This window comes from Zeus faber, assembly GCF_960531495.2.
Source record: "Zeus faber genome assembly, chromosome: 8".
NCBI classification, from domain to species: domain Eukaryota; kingdom Metazoa; phylum Chordata; class Actinopteri; order Zeiformes; family Zeidae; genus Zeus; species Zeus faber.
Window position 1 is genome coordinate 24,447,451 of NC_137195.1, and position 22,391 is coordinate 24,469,841.

Consider the following 22,391-nt stretch of genomic DNA (forward strand, 5'->3'; position numbering starts at 1 on the left):
AAGGGGGGAAAAAATGGATAGGATGAGAAAGTACTTTGACTTTTGTTTAATACGCCAAGTCAAACGTGTTTCAGGAAAGGGCAGAACATTCATGTAAAACATTGTAGTTGTCTGATAATACTGTGATACTAGTTTCTGTAGATATCAGACTAATCTGGATTTTACATTTTGTATATATTTCAATGCTGAAAAAAAGCAATTCCTCTCATCCAGTCGGATCTTACCTTCTGCAGGAAGTAGCTCTGAAAGTTGATGAAGTTGTTGGTTTTGACGATATCGGGGCAGCTCTTACAGCAGAACATTCGGGTGAACAAGGACTTCATGGCCGGTGGGCCCTGCCACGTGCTCACCATGGAGTTGGCTATCTAAAGAGTTCAACGACAAACAAAACAAAACAAAACAAAACAAAACGTGAGTAATAAAAGCAAGCACAAGACTAACTCCTCCTGTAAATGTCACATTTCAGGCACCCCCCCCCCCCAAAAAAAGAAAAATTCTTGCAAGAATGCCCCCAGTGTCCATTCAGAATTGCTGTGTCCATACAAACGTCCATATGAACAGCACATGGGACTTCCGAAGGTAGAAAGGCCTCGCGTCTCAAGTGCTCTTTGGTTTCCAACAGGATATTGGGGAGGTAGGGTTGTGTTAATGTGGTAATATGGCAGCTACGGGTCAGCGGAGCAGGATGTGTGATTTGGGAAAGTAAACAGACGGGGATAAGGACACTAGTCGATAGAAATATGCCCTGTGTGTGTGCATGACTACATGCAGTGTTTCCCATACATTGATTTATTTGTGGCAGCTTGCCACAATATCAACATTGACCACCACACATTGTTTCAATTTTTTTATTATTTAAAATGGGTAAAATAAGCTGTGCAGAGCTAGCTCTCCCTCCCCCTCTCCCTCTCTCCCTCCCTCCCTCCCTCTCTCTCTCTCTCTCTCTCCCTCCCTCTCCCTCTCTCCCTCCCTCTCCCTCCCTCCCTCCCCTGAAAAAAAACAAAACTCATTCCGACAAATTGTACTACCTGAGGCTCCGTAGAGGCCTTTAATCAGTGCCTGATGGCGACAGACATATACACCACCCAACAAACACAAGGCGATTAAGGAACCCTTTGGGGTTCCATACAACTCCACTGTCAGCACCGTCCTGGCCAGAGGCTACACAGGGTTTGTTAATCAGTGTGAGATTTACAACCTACACTCTCTGCCTTGAGAGAAGGAACTTTCTCCATCTCTTCTACCTCTCCCTGTCCGCTTGTTCCCTCTCCAGCTCCGTGCTCCGGTGCAACCGACAGGTAAGCAAAGGGCTTGTGTCTGATGTCACAAGACTCGAAGCACTTAATACTTCCCAAACTGACATACATCATGACCACTCAGACCCAAGACACGTCTAGGGTCTGAGTGGCATTTTTAGGAAACAAAGACCTGTCTCCGTAGAGACTGGACATGTTTCAGTTTCTCAGCTTTGCAGCCAAGTGCCACGGTTCAGATTGGACTTGCCATTTTTCAAAATGGATTTTTTTTTGTTCCCCAAAACAAATCATTTATTAAATATTTGTACGAAATAAATGTTTGTAAAAACCTGCTATTTGTGCTCTGTCAATATTCGAATTCGGCTCTGTCCACCACTAATTTATGTGCTTGTCCCGGCAATGTTACTGCTTCCATTCACACACACTTCCATTCACAGCTGTACAGGCATTTTCCCGTAGATGATACTAGGTCGAAAGTGGGGAAATTTATGGAACGAATTTTACAACGTGTCTGTGTCGGAGGGCCCTGAAAACTGCCACAGTGGCGCCTGACTCGCCTGACTCTCCGGCACAGGGAAGGGAGAAAGGCCCACCACGGGCAGCCACAGCACCAGCCCTCTCCGGATTGGCAGCAGCTGGACCCAGGATGTCCAGTGGAGGACCCAGGGAGAAATAGCCACAGCAACCACCATGGGTAACCGCTTGCAGCTATCTGCTCCGCCCATCAGTCAACGGTGGGACCATCCAGCAGCCCAGCAGCCAGGCCACCCCTCCAAGCAGTCCCCACAATAGCCAAGCCCAGCTTCATCTCCACCAGCCAGCACAGCAACCCAAGGCCCCACGCTCCAGAAGGGAGGTGGTGAGATCAGAGTCTGTGGTTTTAGGTATGGGAACCCTGTTTCAGAGTCTGTCCTTTTCGGTATGGGAACCCTGTTTCAGTGTCCGGGATTTTTTTTTTTCCTCTCTGCTTGGTAGGTACTAACCACTGCATACCGGGAACACCCCACAAGACCTGTCGTTTTGGAAATGCTCTGTCCCAGTTGTCTAGCCATCATAATTTGCCCCTTGTCGAAGTCGCTCAGATCCTTACGCTTGCCCATTTTCCCTGTTTACAACACATCAACTTCAAGAACTGACTGTTCACTTGCTGCCAAATATATACCACCCCTTGACAGGTGCCATTGGAACGAGATGAGCAATGTTATTCACTTCACCTTGGTTTTAATGTTGTGGCTGATGAGTGTATATTCCCAACAACTAGCAAGAGTACTTGAAATGAGAACTCTCGCCTGCAGATCAACAAATCAAGAGACCTTGAGAATTGTTAGATGTTGTCCAGCACAAAGAGTTTCAAGGTGACGGAGGTCATCTACCTTGGCCAGACAGAAGCAGGCCTGCATGCGGACTTTGTAGAAGCACTGATCCTGCTCCAGAATGTCGGTCAGGGCCATTCGGGAGGCCGGCGTAGGGAACTTCTCCAAAGCGGAGATGGCCTCCTCCTAGGGAGGGGGAAAGACAGTACAAGTTTTTCCTATTTGGAGGAGGTGTAAAAGAAGCCAGACAGTCTTGGTCTCAGGTTTTGCCTGTAGTCAGAAACGGTGTAAAGAATGAATATACATGAAACTAAACAAAAACAAAAAGGATTTAAATAAAAGCAGATCCCATGAATATCAATGAAGAATGCCTTTGTTTTTTGGTACATTTATGTGGAAAATTATGTTTCACAATTGAAGTTGAAAAAAGCTGTAATTTCCCCAAGTTTGAGGGCTAATAAATGTCAATAATAGTGTGAGAAGTGAGAAGCTTTTAGTGCGCAATCTCACACATACTGACGGCCAAATATGTAGCATACTGTACCGCATACCGTGTCACTGTTCAGGGTTGTTCGTCATGCCGTATTGCTGCGCCGTACTGTTGTATACTGTGCTGTATTATCCCAAGCACTACCTCACTTTATTCACATGCCACTTTAATGCACATATTCGTATATACATAATTGCCTATTCCATATACATAAGCATATTCCTTCTATCTATTCCATTTTATCTCATTTTATTGTATTTTATTTTATTCTATATATTTTTATTTTATTCTATAAGTATTCGACTTACTGTATTACGTTTTAGGAGTCAGCTAGTTGGTCTATTAGAAAGAAAATTTTCCTAGGACATATTGTGTGTGATCACCAGGTGCGTTGCACTACATTTCACTGCATATATGTATGAAAGTATGTATATGTAAGTGACGAATAAACCTCTTGAATCTTGAAACATTTTTCCAACCACTGATGAAACTCACTTAGATACTGAAGTCACTTAGTAATGAAAATGGCAACAAGGAGTAAGGGGACCCACCTAGGACACGAGTGAGAAAAATTATGAAAAAAAAAAAAAAGAAAAAAAAAAAAAAAATTGGTGCAAAAAAAAGTCAGTTTGTGAGGTAAACAAAATATATAGATATTTAATTATCATTTGTCATTCTAAATGTAAATAATAGATTTTGAATAACGACGTTGAGAAGGTGGATCACAGCAACGTGTCAACTTGGCTCTGAGGTTTCTAGGCACTGATTTGTAAGACGAGACGTGGGGTTGAGGGGGGCCGTGTCAGTGGTCAAGCCCACCTGCGCCACCACGTCCCTCTCGAAGCGGAGCTGGTACTGCCACATGAAGTCCGCCTGCTCGAACTCCACCTTCCTCAGGATGGACATGTCTGGATCGATGCGGATCCACAGGAGGGGAGAGTCGGTGCTGTGAGGGAGAGGGGGAAGGGGAGTGGAGAGGTGGAAGCCAGGGAACGGAAGATGGCTGAGTACCTGGACAACGGTTAAATAAACATTATGTCCCATATTTTAGGTTCAACGGCAACAGAAAATACAGAGACAGAATTGTTGCCGAGAAAGGGAATTATGAGTAAAATCTCACTCCATGGCTGTGAGATCCATATCCACCTCCTCTCCATTCATCAACGGAATCTTCTTCTTCTTGTTTCTGGGGAAAACAAAAACAAAAGAGAAGCTTTCCAACGAGGAACCTCCAAGAGCCGACAATGTGCTTCACTCCCACCCCGTGTAGAAACTAGGGCTGCCCCAAAATAGTCAACCAAACGTTAGTCGACGAGAAGCGTCTAAGTCGACCAAGTTTTTCATTGATCGGTTGGTCACAGAAAATAAATAAATAAATAAATACTTCTGTTCGGGAGCTGCGCCTTGTCATAATCAACTTTAAATCTTATACGGCTAGACCCATGTATGACGGCTTTAATTTGAAACAATTTTTTATCAAAAATAAATGTACAGTCTGCTTGCTGGTTGTTCCGACACATTCAGAAGAATAATTACAGTTTTTGATGGTTATCCGATAATTAACAGGCGATTTAAATTAATATTTTAAAGGCTGGTTATAAGCCATAGTTTTGGTGTTACTGATAAATTAACAAAATGCTGGACACATTCAGAATGTTCCTAATTTCCCTGATGTTCAAACTGAAGTTTAAACTTAGACTAGTCGAAAAGTCTGAAAAAATATTGCGTATATTATAAGAGCCATTTGAAACCGTAAATCACATTAGTCAACGACCAAATTATATTTTAAATGCCCCGAGCCCCGGGGGGCCAGGGATGGGAAAAGAACTGACGACTAATACTACTATACTGATAAAATCTTTCAGATACCCTAGTAGAAACAGTAAAAAAATCAAACAAAAATTGATTGAGGTTCATTGATCGTGTGGACAAAGTGTGGTTCTTTACCGACGGCTCTTAGAGTGGCAGGGGATGTCGTGTTTGAGGCTGTTCTCTTCGATCTGCAGCGTGTGGTTGAAGGAGCCGTCCAGCTCCTGCACGGTCACCTTGATGGGACCCTGCGATCGATCAGAGATATTTAGTCAAACGTATTGACTGCCAGATGGAGACAGTGAGCCGTTGATATCTGGCACCTTAGTTCTAGTTTAAGAAGGAACTCTTGCAAAAACCCATTTGGTGAACGTAAATCCATCTTAAATGCATTAACAAATCTCAGAAAGTGGTCTTGTTTAGAAATGAAGGCAAATACAATGTGTCGTCGAAAATAGACAACATTTTAAAAGGCAGTAATCCAAAGCAAGTTCAAACAAGCCAGAAAAAAATCTTTAATATATTAAAAGTAAATGTATTTAAACTTAAATATGTCTAGAAGCGAATGGACTGACAGGTATTTCTTGCCAAATCTTCACGCTCACCACGTATTTCTGCGTCCCTGACGATGTGTAGTCCTGCCGGATCTCCAGTTCCAGAACGTTCCTCTTCCTGTTGAAGGCAAAACTCCCAAAGAACTTCACCACAGAGCTCTGGTCACTTTGGCGGGTCGGAGTTAAGGGACACCTTAACTGCGGGTGTGATCACAACTACTTTTGGTCTTGCAGGTGACCAGGACTTAAATAGAAGTGAGCTGTGATGCAAACAACTTACAAAAAATAAAATAAAATAAAATGAAAACATTTCTTGAATTTGCATTTCCTGTATTTGAGTCATCAAATAAGCCGTCCTACTGGCACAACTTAAATAATATATATCCAATATCCAAAATCTATAATTTTGCAAAATGTTGACAAACGTAGTCAAACGTAGATGTCTTGTAGTGAAGAGATCTATCAAAATGAAATTCAATACAATTCTCAAAAATCTCAAATACAAAATTTATTGATATAATTTCCTGACTTAAAACGTCACATGGACACATGGATTAATGTCTATGTAAATCAATATGCAAATTAATTGTGGCTTAATAGAAATCATACTTTACAGAGAGGTAGTTAGTCAAGGAGACCCTTTTTGATGTTGATAATCACAAGACAAGCATTAGTCTAAACTTGTGCAGTTTAAGAGAAACACAGAATGATACTGGTGTAATGTTTTATCAATGGCAAATCCCAGTGTTTCAATATGCCTCTAAGTATTTCTGCAGCCCTGAAGTGCAGTGAAGTGAAGTTTTACACTGAAGATCAAAGGATACACCCATTGCTTGATGAGGGGCCCAATGTCCTTGCCGGAGACATTGGAGATGGACTTGAGGAAGCCGTGGGTGGAGACCAGCATCTGGCTCCACATGTGACTCTGGTACTTCTGCGACGAGGCGGTGCTGGCGAGGCTGAGGAGCTTGTTGAAAACCTACAAAAAGGACGGGAGGGAGGAACACAAGAGGACGGAACGCAGCGGTGAACGCAGACGTTATGGGAGTGGGTCGTTATACGCGGTTGGACGCAGACGTAGGTGGAGGCGTACTTAAAAATAAGTCTAACTTTTTGACCAAAGAGATGCGTTCACAACAAGAGAAGAACAAAATGACGCGGCAATTTCGTTGTTTTCAGTGTTTTCGGTGCGAGCCCCGGAGGCGAGCTTTGTCCTTTGTCTTTTTCGGTATGTTTCGGTATATTTTTCATGGTACGGGACCGACTTCCACCCCCTTTTCCGGTCATCCTTTACATTATTTCATCTTTAAATACACCATGGCCACAGCACACTCCTCTCGCCGTCGCATTTGTGCTTCTTCCAACACCGCCCCCGAGTGGCATGGAATGATATATAAACAAGTTAACAGAGTTCTTAATGAGAATACTGACAACGCTGTTATGGGACATGTTCTCCGGTGGTTCTTACCTCTTTTGTTCTTACATCTTTTAAAGTATGCCTCTGCCTTTAAAGGTGCAGTGTGGAGAATTAACGGAAGGGACTTGGCAGAAATGGAATATAATATTCATTAGTATGTTTTAATCAGTGTATAATCCCATGAAAGTAAGAATCTTGTTTTTTTTGTTACCATATGATGAGCTGTTTTTATCTACATAGAGAGCAGGTACGCTTCCATGGAGGCCGCCATGTTGCACCGCCATGTTGCACCGCCGTGTTGACTATAGTAGCCCAGAACTGACAAACCACACACTGGCTCTAGATAGGGTATTTTGCGTTTTTCATGAGTTTCGTGGTCACCGTCTCTTCCATGGAGGTGGCCATGTTGCACCACTATGGGGAGGGGTGTTCAGTTGGTTCCGATCTGTAAACTCACCGCTAGATTCTACTAAATTCTACACAAATCTTTAAAGTCGGACTAAAAAGTAAAGACCAATATTTCCCGACATCACTGAGAACTTTACTCATCATGCCTTTCATTCAGTTTCTTCCCTTTGGAACAATAACTTCTGTATACACAAGTAGAATTTGGTATTTCCAAACCACTTAATCGATTGTCTGATTATCATCAAATACCACCAAAATAGGCCCCACCCATTGAGCTGAGCTAGCCTTACATGCGGCAAACAAGGTGGCATCCATCGCTCAAAGGTCAGTTCATGAATATTAACTGGGGTTGGACAATACCGTCTCAGTTCTGGAGACGGAAAACAATGTTGCTGAATGTTTGTCTTACCTGTAGCATGAATTCCATGCTGATTCGGTTCTCGATCAGCCTCATCACCAGGTGGGCTTTGCATTGGAACATCTTGTAATATTCCCAGGACAACGTGTGGGGGTGTTTGATGGAAAAATGGAGGTGCGGCGTCGGACTAAGTGGAGTGGAAAAATACACACGCACACAGGAAAACGGGCATTTATTATGAATGTCACATTTTCAGTCACATCTTTGTTTACCTTTTTACCTACCTAAAGTTGCTCTTACAATAATTATATCGGCTACTGGGCAATATAGATCCATTTGGGGGAAAGAAATTAAATAAGATCTTCAAAAGCGCATGTCAAGTGTGGAATACAGTTCCTGTACCGAGAGAAATGACCTCTACTTTGACAGGAGCACTTTGTTCTAGAACCCTAGACACCAACAAAGTCACCAGAAACCCTATAGCCTACTGCTATAATCTCTTGTAATCAACTTTAGTTTCATCAGAACATGTTGACCGTTTCCTGTCAGGTGCAACGAAGAAAGGTTTTATGTAAAGGGAAAACAAATCGAGTGAAAAGCCTCTCAACTGGCTCAACTGCAAACCATCTTGCTTCATCATGATTCTTGACCTTAGAGTTGGAAACCAGTGTGTTGACAACACAGACGCACACTTCTACCACAGAGTGTAGGGCAAGTGTGATCAGTGAGGCCCACTCCGTGTGTGGGCTTGCCTCTCTCTCTGTCTTCAATAAACATATGCAACCATTAGCAAACTCTGCAAGACTCCTTCCATCTACCGAGCCAGGCAACTCTCACAGCACAGCCAGCTCGAGGTTTCAAGTGGCAACGGCGAAACCATCGGCTTACTACTGGTGTGACCGTGAGAAGTCCTAGCTTTGGGGAGAATTATGACACATCCTGAAACGATGGACGCTGTCCAGCCAATCAGAAACGAATATGTCAACCATGCCATGACAGTGAAGGGGTATGGAACCAGCTATTAGGCACGAAGAAAGGAGACCACACACTGTTACTCGCCTTCATATAGTAGTCTACGTTATACAACTTTATAGCAAATATACCTGCCTATTTCTTATGGAGAAATGAAAAAAGTCCTAAAACTTTGTATAAAACGAAAAACATTTGGCGTACAAATTTCTATCAAGACATACCATGGTCTTAAAACAGTAGCTTGTGTAGTAGTAGGGGCTAAAAAGTTGTTCTCCTTCAGCACCAACACTGCCGCACTGGGAGTAATACCATCTCATGAGCTTTTGTCCTGTTTATGGAGGCAAAAAGGTGCTTCTCAACACAAAAACAGAAAATTGTTTAGTAAGTTTAAAACTGACCTAAAACAATACCATTAACTTCTCCGCTGGCCAATAACTGCTTTTTTAAAATGGCATTTCTGTGGCACCACCAGATTCCACATACGGCTCATATCATCTACAGACCTGCCCACCGTGGAAAATATTTTGAGTACCACAATATTGTAACAGGCAGTCTCCGTGGCGTTTCAGTTACCCCAGCTAAATGACTCCATCAGTTATTCACACCATAACCGTCTTGTAACGAAGCAAATAACATCGTATACAAGCTACTACGGCTCACTTTATATACAAATCTATCTGATTAGGATATACCCCTTGAAATGCATCATCTTGTAAAGTTACCATACATGTCTATTAACGAGAGATGCACCGATTGCAATCTTCTTGGCTGATTCCGATTGCTGATTCCGATTTTCCTTCAATTGTATGATCTTATTAAAACATTGACTATTAAATAACTTTTGCATTGTCATCCAATCGTTTTGAGTTTATATGCGTGATCGGAGAAATCAAATTTTCTTATAATTTGGTCTCGTAGGGTATATCTGCTGTATGTCAATAACAAATATGTCACGTGATCTGATCACGCTCACGTGATAGGACAGCTGCACATACAGACTACCGCTGCAATTTTCAGATACCACTATAGTGAGATTGCTGATTTTGACACTGTGTGTTTATTACTGTTCAGAATTCACAATGGAACAATAATAGAACATGAAACTGTTCATGAGTTCCAAAAAAATAAATTACAACATGGAACAGTCACTGAGTTTGAATAAATTGGGACTGTCATGAAGTTTCAATATAATTCAACTTGTAACTCTCACTGAGTTTTAGTTGGACACAACATAAAGTCTAAAGTCTCTTTCAATAAAGTCTCTTTCACTTTTAAGTGCAAATTATAACTTTCTATTATATTTATATGGTACTTGCCATTCGAAAATAAATTGCAATCATTGCTAGAAAAAGTAATAATAATAAATGACCGACTCTTTTCACCCTCGTTCACTGGAACTCACCGTGCAAAAAAAGTAAATGTAATTTCAATGAACCATCAAAAAAAGAGAGAAACTTTTCAGTGCACTAGGAACAACCAGAGCAGGCGCTCCGCTGCAGTGACAGCAATAAATACACAATCTGCACAATTTTGGAATATTGTCAGGCGACAAAATAATTATCCAATCTTCGTTTACCTTGAAGCACCTCCAAACAGGCAACATTTTCTTTCTTTTGCTCTCTTTTTGGAGCGTCAACTACGTAATTATTTACATTACGTTCCTATCGGGTTTGAGTGTCAGAGCATTTTTACGATAACATGAGCACAGTATCGGGCATGTAAATTTGACCGGCACAGAATCGGAAAATATATCTGATCGATCAGTGCATCTCTATTACCAACGCTTTATAAGTTAACATTACGGTTACATTTTGTGATTATTACTCCCCTACTTCCCATTTTCTCTCAGCAATGCAGCGTCGGTGGATAATAAAGTACCGCTGCGCTCAGTGCACTGCAGATCAGTGGAGTGAGTGAGAGGGAGGGGAGGGATTTACAGAAGTGCAGGTCGGAGCATCTGGTCCAATCCGAGGGATGTCGTTTAAATACCCAATAAATGTACGCTATTGTTTTGTATTGATTGATTAATTGTTTTCCGTAATTCAATTACAATGACATATATGTTTTTTTTGTTTGTTTTTTGCGTAGTTTCAGCTGTTATTTCGTACCTGCGTATTTTGACCAAGAATTGCGTGGTTGGTAGAAAAAATGCGTGCAGGTTGGCATCTAGTAGCACCCAAAACTCATTGAGCTGAGAACAACTCAAGCTCTTAAAAGATGAGGATTTTCTTCTAAAGGAACATGACTGCAAATCAAAACTTTTGGAATTGAAAACCCTGCAGAGTCATTCAGGTTTGTAGTCTCCATAGCCACTTACCAGTTAATGAGCAAAAATGAAAAAATAATAATAGATTAGTAACTGTAATGTGATTACTGAATTTAGAACAGTGACATGTTACATTACTCGTTACGGACAAATGTCATGTGATGCGATTGTAACACGTTACCCTCAGCACTGATAACAAATATACCAAAAGTCCCCATTCACGCTTCTTGAAATCTCATTTGTTTTTATAAAGTGTTCATCGGGACCTGTATGGAGCGTGAGTGTCTATATACACTGATCAGCCACAAAATTAAAACCACCTGTCTTATATTGTGTAAGTTATTGCTGTCACTGCAGCGGATCGCCTGCTCTGGTTGTTCCTAGTGCACTGAAAAGTTTCTCCCTTTTTTTGATGGTTCATTGAAAGTACATTTACTTTTTTTGCACGGTGAGTTCCAGTGAACGAGGGTGAAAAGAGTCGGCCATTTATTATTATTACTTTTTCTAGCAATGATTGCAATTTATTTTCGACTTACACCTACTTAGCACCACCTTGCAGTATTTATTGTTACACGAATGTTGTTGTTACACTAATCTCTGTCGCAATGTAGCTTGAATGTTATTCTCCCTTGTAAGTCGCTTTGGATAAAAGCGTCTGCTAAATGACTAAATGTAAATGTAAATGTAAGTCACCCTCATGCTGCCAAAACAGCTCTAATTGGTCTCCATATAGTATCTGGCACCAAGACGTTGGCAGGAGATTCGTTTAAGGCCTGTAAATGGTTAGGTGGGGCCCCCATGGATCGGGCCTTTTATCCCAGCACATCCCACAGATACTCGATCGGATTGACAGCTGGGGAATTTGGAGGCCAAGTCAACACCTTGAACTCTTTGTTATGTCCCTCAAACCATTCCTGAACACATTTTGTAGTGTGGCGGGGCACATTATCCTACTGAAAGAGGCCACTGCCATCATGGAATACCGTTGCCATAAAGGGGTGTACTTGGTCTGCAACAGTGTTGAGGTAGGTGCTACGTGTCAAAGTAACACCCAAATGAATGCCAGGACCCAAAGTTTCCTAGCAAAACATTCACCAGAGCATCACACTGCCTCTGCCGGCTTGCCCTCTTCCCATAGTGCATCCTGGCGCTATCTCTTCCCCAGGTAAACGACACAGACGCACACAGCCATCCACATGATGTAAAATAAAGTGTGATTCATCAGACCAGGCCCCCTTCTTCCATTGTTCCATGGTCCAGTTTTGACGCAGCAAGCTGTGATGCACTGTGTGTTCTGACACCTTTCTATCATAGCCGCATACCGGGAACACCCCAAAAGACCTGCCATTTTGGAGATGCTCTGACCCACTCGTCTGTCCATCACAATTTGGTCCTTGTCAAAGTCACTCAGATCCTTATGCTTGCCCATTTTTCCTGCTTCCATCACATCAACTTCAAGAACTGACGGTTTACTTGCTGCCTAATATATTCAACCCCTTGACAGGTGCCATTGGAACGAGATGAGCAATTATATTCACTTTATATGTCAGTGGTTTTAAAGTTGTGGCTGTACATTATATGTAGCTCCGTGTGGGTTTTCGTTTACTTTTATTTTTCGGGGCACGTTTCCAGCCAACATCGACTTTCAATCTTTGCTTTGAATTTATTCGGTTTAACCGGTTGATTTGTAGATGGGAGGCTTACTTTTCTTTCTCTTTGCCTCCGCTGAATGTCGGGTGCAGCAGGACTCCACCCATCTTCAGCTCGTAGTCCACGATCTTATCCAGCTCCTGTGGAACAATGGGTGACAAACACAAGAAAAACATTTTCTTAGGACATAACTTTTGAGATAAAAAATAATAATAATTTGTGGTAGGAAATTTAATCTGGGAAGTTATTCTAAGAAGATGCTGATGCAAAAGGCTAAAGCTTCAGTCCAAAGTACCCCTTTGATCCAGTGGCGATACTCGTTGACTCCAAAGGTCTTTTTCAGGTAGAGCCCGTAGATGTAGCCAGAGATTCCCTTCAGCACCCACTCATCAGCCCTGCCGGAAACACGGTGCCACCGAAACATGAGGACTGCACAACTTCAGTGAAGTATAAACCGGTTGACAGGAATTCCTGCTCCATTGGATAGATTAAGAAAACCTAATGGAGAAATCTAACTGTCAATGTGATCCGACATCATCAAGTTGATGCTGATTTCCTAATCAGCGAAGAGGTTCATGAACTTCCCTCCGGAAGTTAAGGAAAAAAGCTTTATCGCAAAAACTGGGAGATAAATTGCCATTCAACTGAACTAAAGAGTTCAAAACAAACTATGAGGTGCATGATTCAGGAAATGTATGCAATGTGCAACATTTATTTGAGAACAATTGAGGCAGATTGTCTTGAATGTTCTCGAATGTTGATGGAGCGACTCAGATCAGAGCTTTTCTAGGCTATTCTAGGTGTTCATTGTCATTGCCAACATCTGTCACATATGTCATTGGCCCCTGATTTTTTTGATCTAGGTCCAGATCCCGGCTAGCGTAGCCAGGGAAGGTTTAACATACAGAATATTGAAAAAAACAAAACATTACCACTTGTACTGGTTCTACAAAAGAAGAATTAGGTGTCAATCAATAGATAGTGTTCAATAGGAACTGTCCAGTGTATGTGTGTGTGTGTGTGTGTGTAGGAGGGACATTGGGTTATATATTTATTCTCACAACTATTATTCTGCTTCTTCATGGTGGTCACCCCCATCCCCCATTGAGGCTTCACAAGTTTCAGTCGCTTTGTGATTTTATTTTTTTTTTTCACCCATAGGCAACTTCTTGGAAGAAATGCAGTGTGGCAAACAACGAATGTCTTTATCAGGGTGGATTTATTAGCTCGTAAAAAAAAGCCAAGGAAACAATATACGCCATTCAACCTTGGTGGTTTCCAGCGCTGGGGCTGAATTGGATCCAGCCTGGCTTAGGTAGTGGGTATGATTTCATCCGTGCCGCCGTTAACATGCAGTGAAGTAAGCTCTTTCTTCAAAAGGACTCAGAGTGTACTCGGGTCCGCTCTTTTGCTCCACGCCGCTCACTTTTTTCAGGGTTGACACCGTGAACAAACCTCAATGCTGCAGAGCCGCTTCGGAAGTTTGAGTTTGGCAACTCGTTCACCCGAGAGGTTTATAATCTTTGCAAGTAGGTGACCTCATGGGCAAACTTGGAGAACTACCCCACGGTACTAAGGAGTCCACTTTATTTTCTACAGCTCTTCATTAAGGCTTCAGTCTCGTAGTGTAAAGAAAGCGACACTTTGAATATGTGTCTGTCGCGGAATTTGCTCTGCAAGTGTTCAAAATCAAATCCTTCAGAAGTTGTTAGAGGACCTCATTTGAACACAGCACAGAGACTTCGACGTTAAAACCAGATTCATCGTCGTCTTAACAAGCACATAAAAACCTGTGACCGTGCTACATTTCACCCGACAAGACCACGATTATAAATGACAACTTACTTAAACATATTTTTAAGTAAGTGTTTCAGTTTGGTCTTTTTTTAGTTTGTCGGGAACACTGTGGACCATGGCCCACCTTTAATTATAGCCCCTGGTTTCAATTAAGCTCCACAGATTAATTGTTAGCAGGCACCGCCACAGTTTGCAACAAAAAAGAAAAGGAAAACAAAATCAAAGATTGCTTATCCCGGGGTCTTTCCTTACGTAAGACCACCTCTTGGTAGAGGTGAGCAAACTAACAGCAACAAAGGCCCCACACGGGACAGCCATTTAAACGTTGAATGAGGAAAAGAAGGAAGGGGAAATTAGAGGTGTTGAAGAAAAAAAGCAAAACGGTAAACCGTTGGACTGGTGGAACAAGTCACAATGGCAAGATGAAAGACAGTGAGATCGTTTGCGAGATCCAAAAAAATTGGTATTGATACTGCAGAATCAGACCTGCTGAAGGGCCTGAGCCTATACATAAACTCGAGTGGTACACTCATGTATAAAGTAATATGCGTACGTATACACAAATACACACTATGGACATTGGCTGCCAGACCCACATGGACCCAGCGATCCATCACGTTGGCCCATCCAGTCAGACAGCCCAGTTCTTGCCAAACATCTAACTCTGTGACACGGATGAAATGGGCCAGCTCTGTTGTAAATATCTCACCACCGACCGATACCAAAACATATCCAAGAGGCTTAAGGCAACCACGATGTGTCTCTGCATCGTGACGGAAGGCAAACCAAGTAAGGCTGGTTTAAAGACAACGGCAAACGACATTTCAGAGAACAAAGCTAGCCTTGATTTCCTGCACCGCATGGTCGGCGAGATCCTGTGGATCTAAAGAGATCCACAGGATCCTTGATGGCTGTAATACGCGCAGCCATCAAATATCTTGCTGTAATAAGCAAGACATCAATAAAATACTCTTACTTTTATAATACTTACTTACTCGAGACTTTTATAATAAGCTATATCACTCAGATAATGAATCAAATACATCAAACGTTAACTCATTCCTCAATGATATCAACCTCCCTAAACTATCCACAGAGAAGGCTACCACATTAGATCAACCCCTTAGTCTAGAAGAACTCAGGAAAGCTCTTCTCTATGCCCAACAATAAATCACCTGGATCAGATGGCCACTTATATCCCCATTATTCATCATAAAGGTTACAGAGATTAAGTCAACCTCCACCATGCCTCCGCACATGAATACTGCTCTCATTTCGGCTTTGCTCAAACCCAACAAGGACCAAACCCTTACCTATAGTTATAGACCCATACAAATTTGACAGAGTCAATTGGACATATCTCTTTTTCACCCTCAACAAATTTGGCCTTTAGGAGTCACTCATTCAGTGGATCAGAATTCTGTACAACTCACCATCTGCTTCTGTCATCAGAATGGTTACACTTCACAGCATTTCACTCTACAACGTTGCACAAGACAAGGATGTCCGCTCTCCCCTTTACTATTCTCCATCTTTATCGAACCCCTCGCAGCAGCCATCCGTCAAAACAGTAATATCATTGGCATACAAACAGGAAACTCTGTTCACAAAATGAGTTTGTATGCAGACGATATTTTGTTGAATTAACGGAACCCAATATCATCCCTACCTACCCTAATCTTATATCTAAATTTTCAGCTATCTCAGACTATTCAATAAACTGGACTAAAACCACAGTCTTACCACTCAGTGGGGCAGACTGGAATGCAGAAACCCAGAAACTACCCTTAACTTCCCTTAATCACAAGGGGCAACATTAGATACCTTGGTATTGATATCTCCACCAATCTGTCAAGATTTGTTTCCCCTTAACTTTATTCCGTCGCTCAAATCCATTGAAGAAGACCTCATTCGATGGAACAACCTACCCATCTCACTAATTGGTGGATAGCAACAGTGAAAATTAATATACTACCAAAAATAAACAATATATTTTCAATGACCCCAGTCTAACCAACAGTAAATTGGTTTAATACTCTAGACTCAATAATCAATAAATTATATTGGAAATACAAGAAACTGAGAATTAAACTAGCAACACTACAGAAAAACAAAGACTGTGGAGGTCTAGCAGACTTCAGATACTACTATTTAGCAAACCATCTTCAATCTATAATTAAATGGTTACAACCAGAGCAACAATTGGGCCACGGATGGTAAGACATTGAACAAACAGAATGTCAGGATTTATCAATATCTGATCTCCCATTCCTTACTGAATCAATAAGGTAACATGATTGCTTCATCGCAACGACTCCGTCAGCCTGGTGGAGATTCCTAAAACTCAGTGGTCACTCTATCTCCAAACAAATTCACCCCAATCTGCCACAATCAAGATTTTCTGGTTAAAAACAGACCATTAATCTTCAGGTCTTGGAAAAGACAAAGAATTACTCATCTGGAACACATTTTTGAAAACAATTTGCCTATATCCTTCCCAACTTTAACCCAAAGGTATAATAAGTTTCCTGCAATTCCTTCAACTACAGCAGTTTCTGAAAGTTAAAGTCAAATTGACAAACAACATCCTATAACCACCTCCGATGACTGAACAGCTTACTCATATAGGTAATTTAAAAAATTACTTTTCCAGAATATACAAACTTTTATTAAAAACATGACACTTTATCTTTATCCACTATGGAATGGGAAAGAGAGCCTTCTGTTTCCACCAATATCAACCTATGAAAGCTTATTTGCAACAACACCTTTTCTATGACCCACAATTCCAAAATGACTCCCTCTTGGAATAGTGATTAGTTGTTTATAGACCCAAACATGATAAAATAGTTCTTGAAAGAGGGGGTTTGGTGGTGGTTCTGTATAACAAAAAGCTTTGCTCTTGTCATCATAGTGGTCATCTACAGGACAGAGTTATTGCAGCAGTTCTTGATGATTAAAAAATTAATAAAGAGTTGCATTGCAGGTTGAGAAGTTGAATTCCAAACTCCTAACTCGGTCCTAGATGCAATGGCATACAAATACTCTGTGTTGTATGCCCAGCATGCTGACAGCACAGGTTACAAAAAAAAAATATATATATATATATATATATATAAAAAATAAAATAAAACAACTACAGAGTGCAGCCTCTACGCAGAAGGCAAATCACTGAAAATCCGATGACTAATGTTCAATTTCTGCCTCGTTACAGCCTGTGAAAACTGTGTGGGCGTTCTAGAGTGGTGCGTATGGACAGACACATTTAAATGTACTTCAGCATCTTCAAGTCAAGGTCCAAAACCTCGCAAGCTGACATTAGCCAAGTTTGGGGCTCATCCAAGCCTGAAGAACTTGCTTCGGCTCATTAGTATTCAATATGATTTGGAGGGATACAGCGCTGCTTTCAGCGTTGCTAACAATTTTAGCCAACAGTTCATCACTGGCATTAAAAGTATTTTACTGACCATGAATGATAAACCCAACACTTCCGAGATGGATAATCATTGTTATTTTGCTTTCAAAGCGACAAGTACAATGGAGTCTAAAGCGCATCTAGTTCCCCCCACATAATTAATGTTGTAAGAATAAAGGTCAAATTTATTACATTTTGGCAAGTTGTTACACACTCTGGTGTTATTATATTTGTTGTTATAAGTAGGATTGCAGGTTTTATTTGAAGCGCTAAAAGATGCAATTAATCATTTCATCATGACTATGTTTTCCCTCCATAGTGAGTGAAAACATAACCTGTTAATAATTGTAATCCTGTTAAACCCAATTTCAACAGACCATATCCGCACCATCACTGTCAAATTTGACATATAAACGTTTTTAATTCAGGGGTAGAATCTAATTTGAATGGAGGCTTCAAGTGTGTGAGTGCCATTGAATAACATTGTGAATGTGTTTGGCAGCTTAGCCTTACCAGGACATTCTGGAGATGAAACAGCCAAAGAACTGCTGCGCCAGCGCCTGGGCCAAGCAGCGCCTGGTATTCGGAGTCTGGTCGATGATCATGGCGCTGTGGAGCAGGTTGGTGCTAAACGGACAGAGGGAGGAGTTTAGATTTAAAAGGGTTTGAAGGGGTTTAGAGTTTCTTGGACATAGCAATGAGGGCTGGGCCGGTTATTTCATAATTGGGTGATTGATGGTTATCGACGGTTAATGACACACACGCTAAGAAAACGTCAAAATGGCAAGTTCATGTTTTTCTAAAATGTATAAAATCATCTACCTTTACCATAAATATGCATAAATAGTAATTATTAACAATGAAAGTACTTTTGCGCTGTTATTCCCCTGCCGTGATTATACTAAATAATTATTCATAATAACTATATTAAATTATGAAAAAAATATATTTTATGCAAACTTGACGATTGATATTGGGAGTTTGAAAAAAAAAAAAAAAAAGAAAAAAAGAAAAAGAAAAGTAAATAAACAAATTAAATTTAATTAAAAACGCTCTGCTCTCAACTCTGCTTTTCCTTTGAGCGTCTCATTTGGACAAAACACCCCCCCATCAGCACCCCCCTTCCAGGGGTCTGTCGGGTTAGTGGATAGTATAATACAGCTGTTTTGTTTCCAATTAAATCTCAATGCCTATTCACGCAAAAAAAGAACCCCCCCCCCAAGATGAGGCAATAATGCCGATCGATCCGATTATTAAAAATTCATGACTGGCCCAGCCCTAAAAGCACAAAACACAAATAAATAACCTATCTTAAACTCAAAACCACCTCCCATCTCAAACCATGTGCCTACCTGAAGATGCTCATGGAAGCGTAAGAGGACACCTGCACATACGCTTCATCTACGAACACGGTCTTGAAGCAGGAGTACGGGTAGCGGCAGGTCAGAATCTCTTCATAGAACTCGAAGATCTCGTGTAGGAAGGACATGGAGTGTTTGAGCAGGGGCAGCAGCTGGGGCAGGCAGAAGTGGGTCACCTGGAAGAGAGAGTGTAAGGTTGAGCGATGGAGGTATGGAGATGATGGTGTGCGGGATGGTACCTGACATACTCAGATTCCGACTCTACCGCTTTGAAACATTCTAACTGCATCTGTGTAATAGTTCCATGTGTTTCAAACAATAGCTTCAGTTCTTTCGACTTCAATGAATGTTTCAGTTGAAACATGGGATATCGGTCTTGTTCCAGTTACTTTTTCTAGGGGCATTAAAAGGCAGTTACTAACTGTGCAATAGAGCAGGGACTCCCGGACTGTGCTTCACTGCCCCCTAGGGGTCCTCAAAGGTATTGCAAAAAGTAAACCTCAAAAATATATATATATTTTTAACAAAACGTAAATTCTTCACAAATATTTCTGAGTGTACAGCAAAATCATTTTTTGATTGTTTTCATTTTTTTATGTATATACTGTATACACTCAGCTTCACTAATGACAGTGTTCTCATCAGCATGGTTTGAGGGTCTGCCAGGATAAGTTTGGGAATCCTTGCAATAGAGCCCTTCCTGTTCCTGAACACTGACATTTGTAGGTGGTACAAAACTGAACCTAAATACAGAAATCAAATCAAATTCCACAACTGACATGACAGAAAAATACAAACCAACCTCATGCATGTAGGGGTCCACGAGGATCTCAAAGGGCCCCACAGCCAGGGAGATGTTGGGGGCGGCGGTGGGAATGGGGAGGACGTAGTGGAAGGTCTTCTTCCGCATGTCGGGGGTGTAGATGGTCTCCACCAGATCCCCGCAGGACACCGCCACCATGGAGGCGTCCACCGTGAACTCCAACTTCCACGTGCACAGCTCCGAGTACGAATCCACGCAGGGGAACCAGAATCTTAAAAGGAAGAAATATTATTACCACAAAGTATACCGAGCAAACCAGGCAAAAACTTAATTGGTCTATGGATGTATGGTCAGGTGGCTTGTTGTCATTTCCTCCTTTCTAAGCCATGAGGACAAAATCCAGCCCATCAAGTCCACCCCTCCTACAAAAAAAATCTTTGGATGGGACATCATTGAAAAAAAGCATTCCAGACCTGGTGGAGTTCTGGTATCCGAATGAGAACACGTGAGCGGCTCTCTCCGCCATGCTGCCCTCCACATCAGGCACAACAAAATGGAGACCCCCTTTGGGCTGGTCCAGGGAAAACTCAATGTACACCTTTAACACCTTCAGCTCTGGAGACACAACGAGAGGATGGATGAGTGTATGAGTGTAAAAGGTTGTACATATCTAAACAAATGTTACAAATCCAGGATGTGAAAGAATCCATAGGAAAAATAATCCATTATAACTCAGCGGAGCTCTAAGTTTGAAGTCTACAACATAACTCAGATAATTTAGTTGTCTGAGTTTTCATTCAAAAATGAAATAGCCAGTGGCAACCATGTAAGAACTATTTCATGATCATGATAGGATACTAAGCAACTTGGAGTGAACCGCTGGCTCCCAAACAACATATTCTCTACATTTGAAACAAACAACTTTTCACTAGACTTCACTCACTTACCATCGCCTTGTTTCCAGAGCTCAGAGGGGACTTTGATGACCAGCTCCCCGTGTCCTGCATCAGGGTCCACAGCGCTCACTGCCGCTGTGTAGGCACTGGAGAAGTAGTTCAGGTTCCTCCTACATGCACGCACACACACACACACACACACACACACACACACACACACACACACACACACACACACACACACACACACACACACACACACACACACACACACACACACACACACACACACACACACACACACACACACACACACACAATCTGGGGGTGTTAAGCGCGGTTCCGCAACTCCGCAGCTCCAATCAGAGCGATCTCTTCTCCAAACAAAGCAAATAAAAACTCTAGATGTATTTAAATTATTACGTTTCCTGCTGCTGCTCCGCTACAGAGCAGATCACTCCCGGAAAAAATCCCGCCCGCTTTTTCACGGTCCAGTAGCAACACCTTCGGTGTTTCACTGTGTGTACAAGGGAGAGTGCGCCGGTGTGCTCGTGAGTTTCCACGAACACCAACTTCGCACACTGTTAGCGGCAATATTTGTCTCTAATGTGCTATTTCTCACTGTGCAACAAACTGGATGAACTTATATTGAACTTTATAGCTCATTGAACTTGAACTTGCACATGTGAATTGATTTGCTAATGTTAGCCAAAACATTTACAATCAACTATTTATTTTTATATTAAAAAAAATACACTGAAATGGCAATTTCAGCATTCCAAAAGTGATATTTTTTTAAATATTGGAATAGTATTCGATTTTTATTCCTGCAGCCCAACTGCAAATGTTTGCCTACGTAGGTTTCATGACTGTACACTTGATTTTACACACCTGTCGGTAATTGGTGTGGCTGAAATAGCCAAACCCATCAATTAGAAGGGGTGTCCAAATACTTTTGGCCATATAGTTTATGTTCCATCTTGCAGGAATCCGATTCTGATCTAACAATAGTAATTGCGTGGTCAGATGCTGACATATGACATATCACTAGTAGTTCTTAGCACACATCAAGAGTTGTGGCTTTTAGGGGTGTCACGATTCTCCAAATCCATGATTCGATTTGACTTTCGATTTTTAGGCTACGATTCGATTTTCAATTTAAACAAAGCAACTCTAAGGGACTCATCAAAATAAGCGCATAAAAACGGATGCTATTTTTGCCAGATGTGAACGCTGGTAGTAATAAATATAAAATGACTACCTGTAGCTCCGATCAGAACGATCTTTTCCCTAAACAAAACAAATAAAAACTATAGATGTAATTAATTTACTCTGTTTCCTGCTGCTGCTCTGTTGTGGAGCAGATGGCAGATCGCTCCAGAAAAAATCCTTCTCGTGTTCTCACGGGCAGGTGGCAAATACCGGGGGTTGAGAACCTCTGCACGAGAGGATGTACCGTCGGTGATGGTCCAGTTTATTTCTCACTTTCATCGCCACATCTGTGGAATTACCTCATATTCTGGTCAAAAATGCACTCACTGTGCAACAAACTGGATGAACTTATATTCAACTTTATTGTTTTTTGTTTTTTTTTGTAATATTCAAATTCAATTACAATTTCATTCCTGCAGCCCCAGTGCCAGGTGGGTGGGTGCAGTGCGCTTTG

The 22,391-nt window shown here is 41.5% G+C and overlaps 1 protein-coding gene across 1 annotated transcript in view; it reads right to left on the reverse strand.

Annotated features, from left to right (window-relative positions):
* Nucleotides 1-22,391, reverse strand: part of taf2 (TAF2 RNA polymerase II, TATA box binding protein (TBP)-associated factor) — a 37,984-nt gene that overhangs the window by 12,222 nt on the left and 3,371 nt on the right. Inside the window, exons 4-18 of the mRNA XM_080005418.1 lie at nt 20,777-20,895; nt 20,303-20,444; nt 19,869-20,100; nt 19,058-19,242; nt 18,219-18,332; nt 12,789-12,888; nt 12,548-12,633; nt 7,657-7,792; nt 6,247-6,401; nt 5,474-5,588; nt 5,007-5,116; nt 4,180-4,245; nt 3,879-4,005; nt 2,630-2,755; nt 225-365 (exon numbers count right to left, since the gene is read on the reverse strand). Coding sequence (XP_079861544.1) covers nt 225-365; nt 2,630-2,755; nt 3,879-4,005; nt 4,180-4,245; nt 5,007-5,116; nt 5,474-5,588; nt 6,247-6,401; nt 7,657-7,792; nt 12,548-12,633; nt 12,789-12,888; nt 18,219-18,332; nt 19,058-19,242; nt 19,869-20,100; nt 20,303-20,444; nt 20,777-20,895 — 1,954 coding nt within the window. The remainder of the gene's footprint in view (nt 1-224; nt 366-2,629; nt 2,756-3,878; nt 4,006-4,179; nt 4,246-5,006; nt 5,117-5,473; nt 5,589-6,246; nt 6,402-7,656; nt 7,793-12,547; nt 12,634-12,788; nt 12,889-18,218; nt 18,333-19,057; nt 19,243-19,868; nt 20,101-20,302; nt 20,445-20,776; nt 20,896-22,391) is intronic.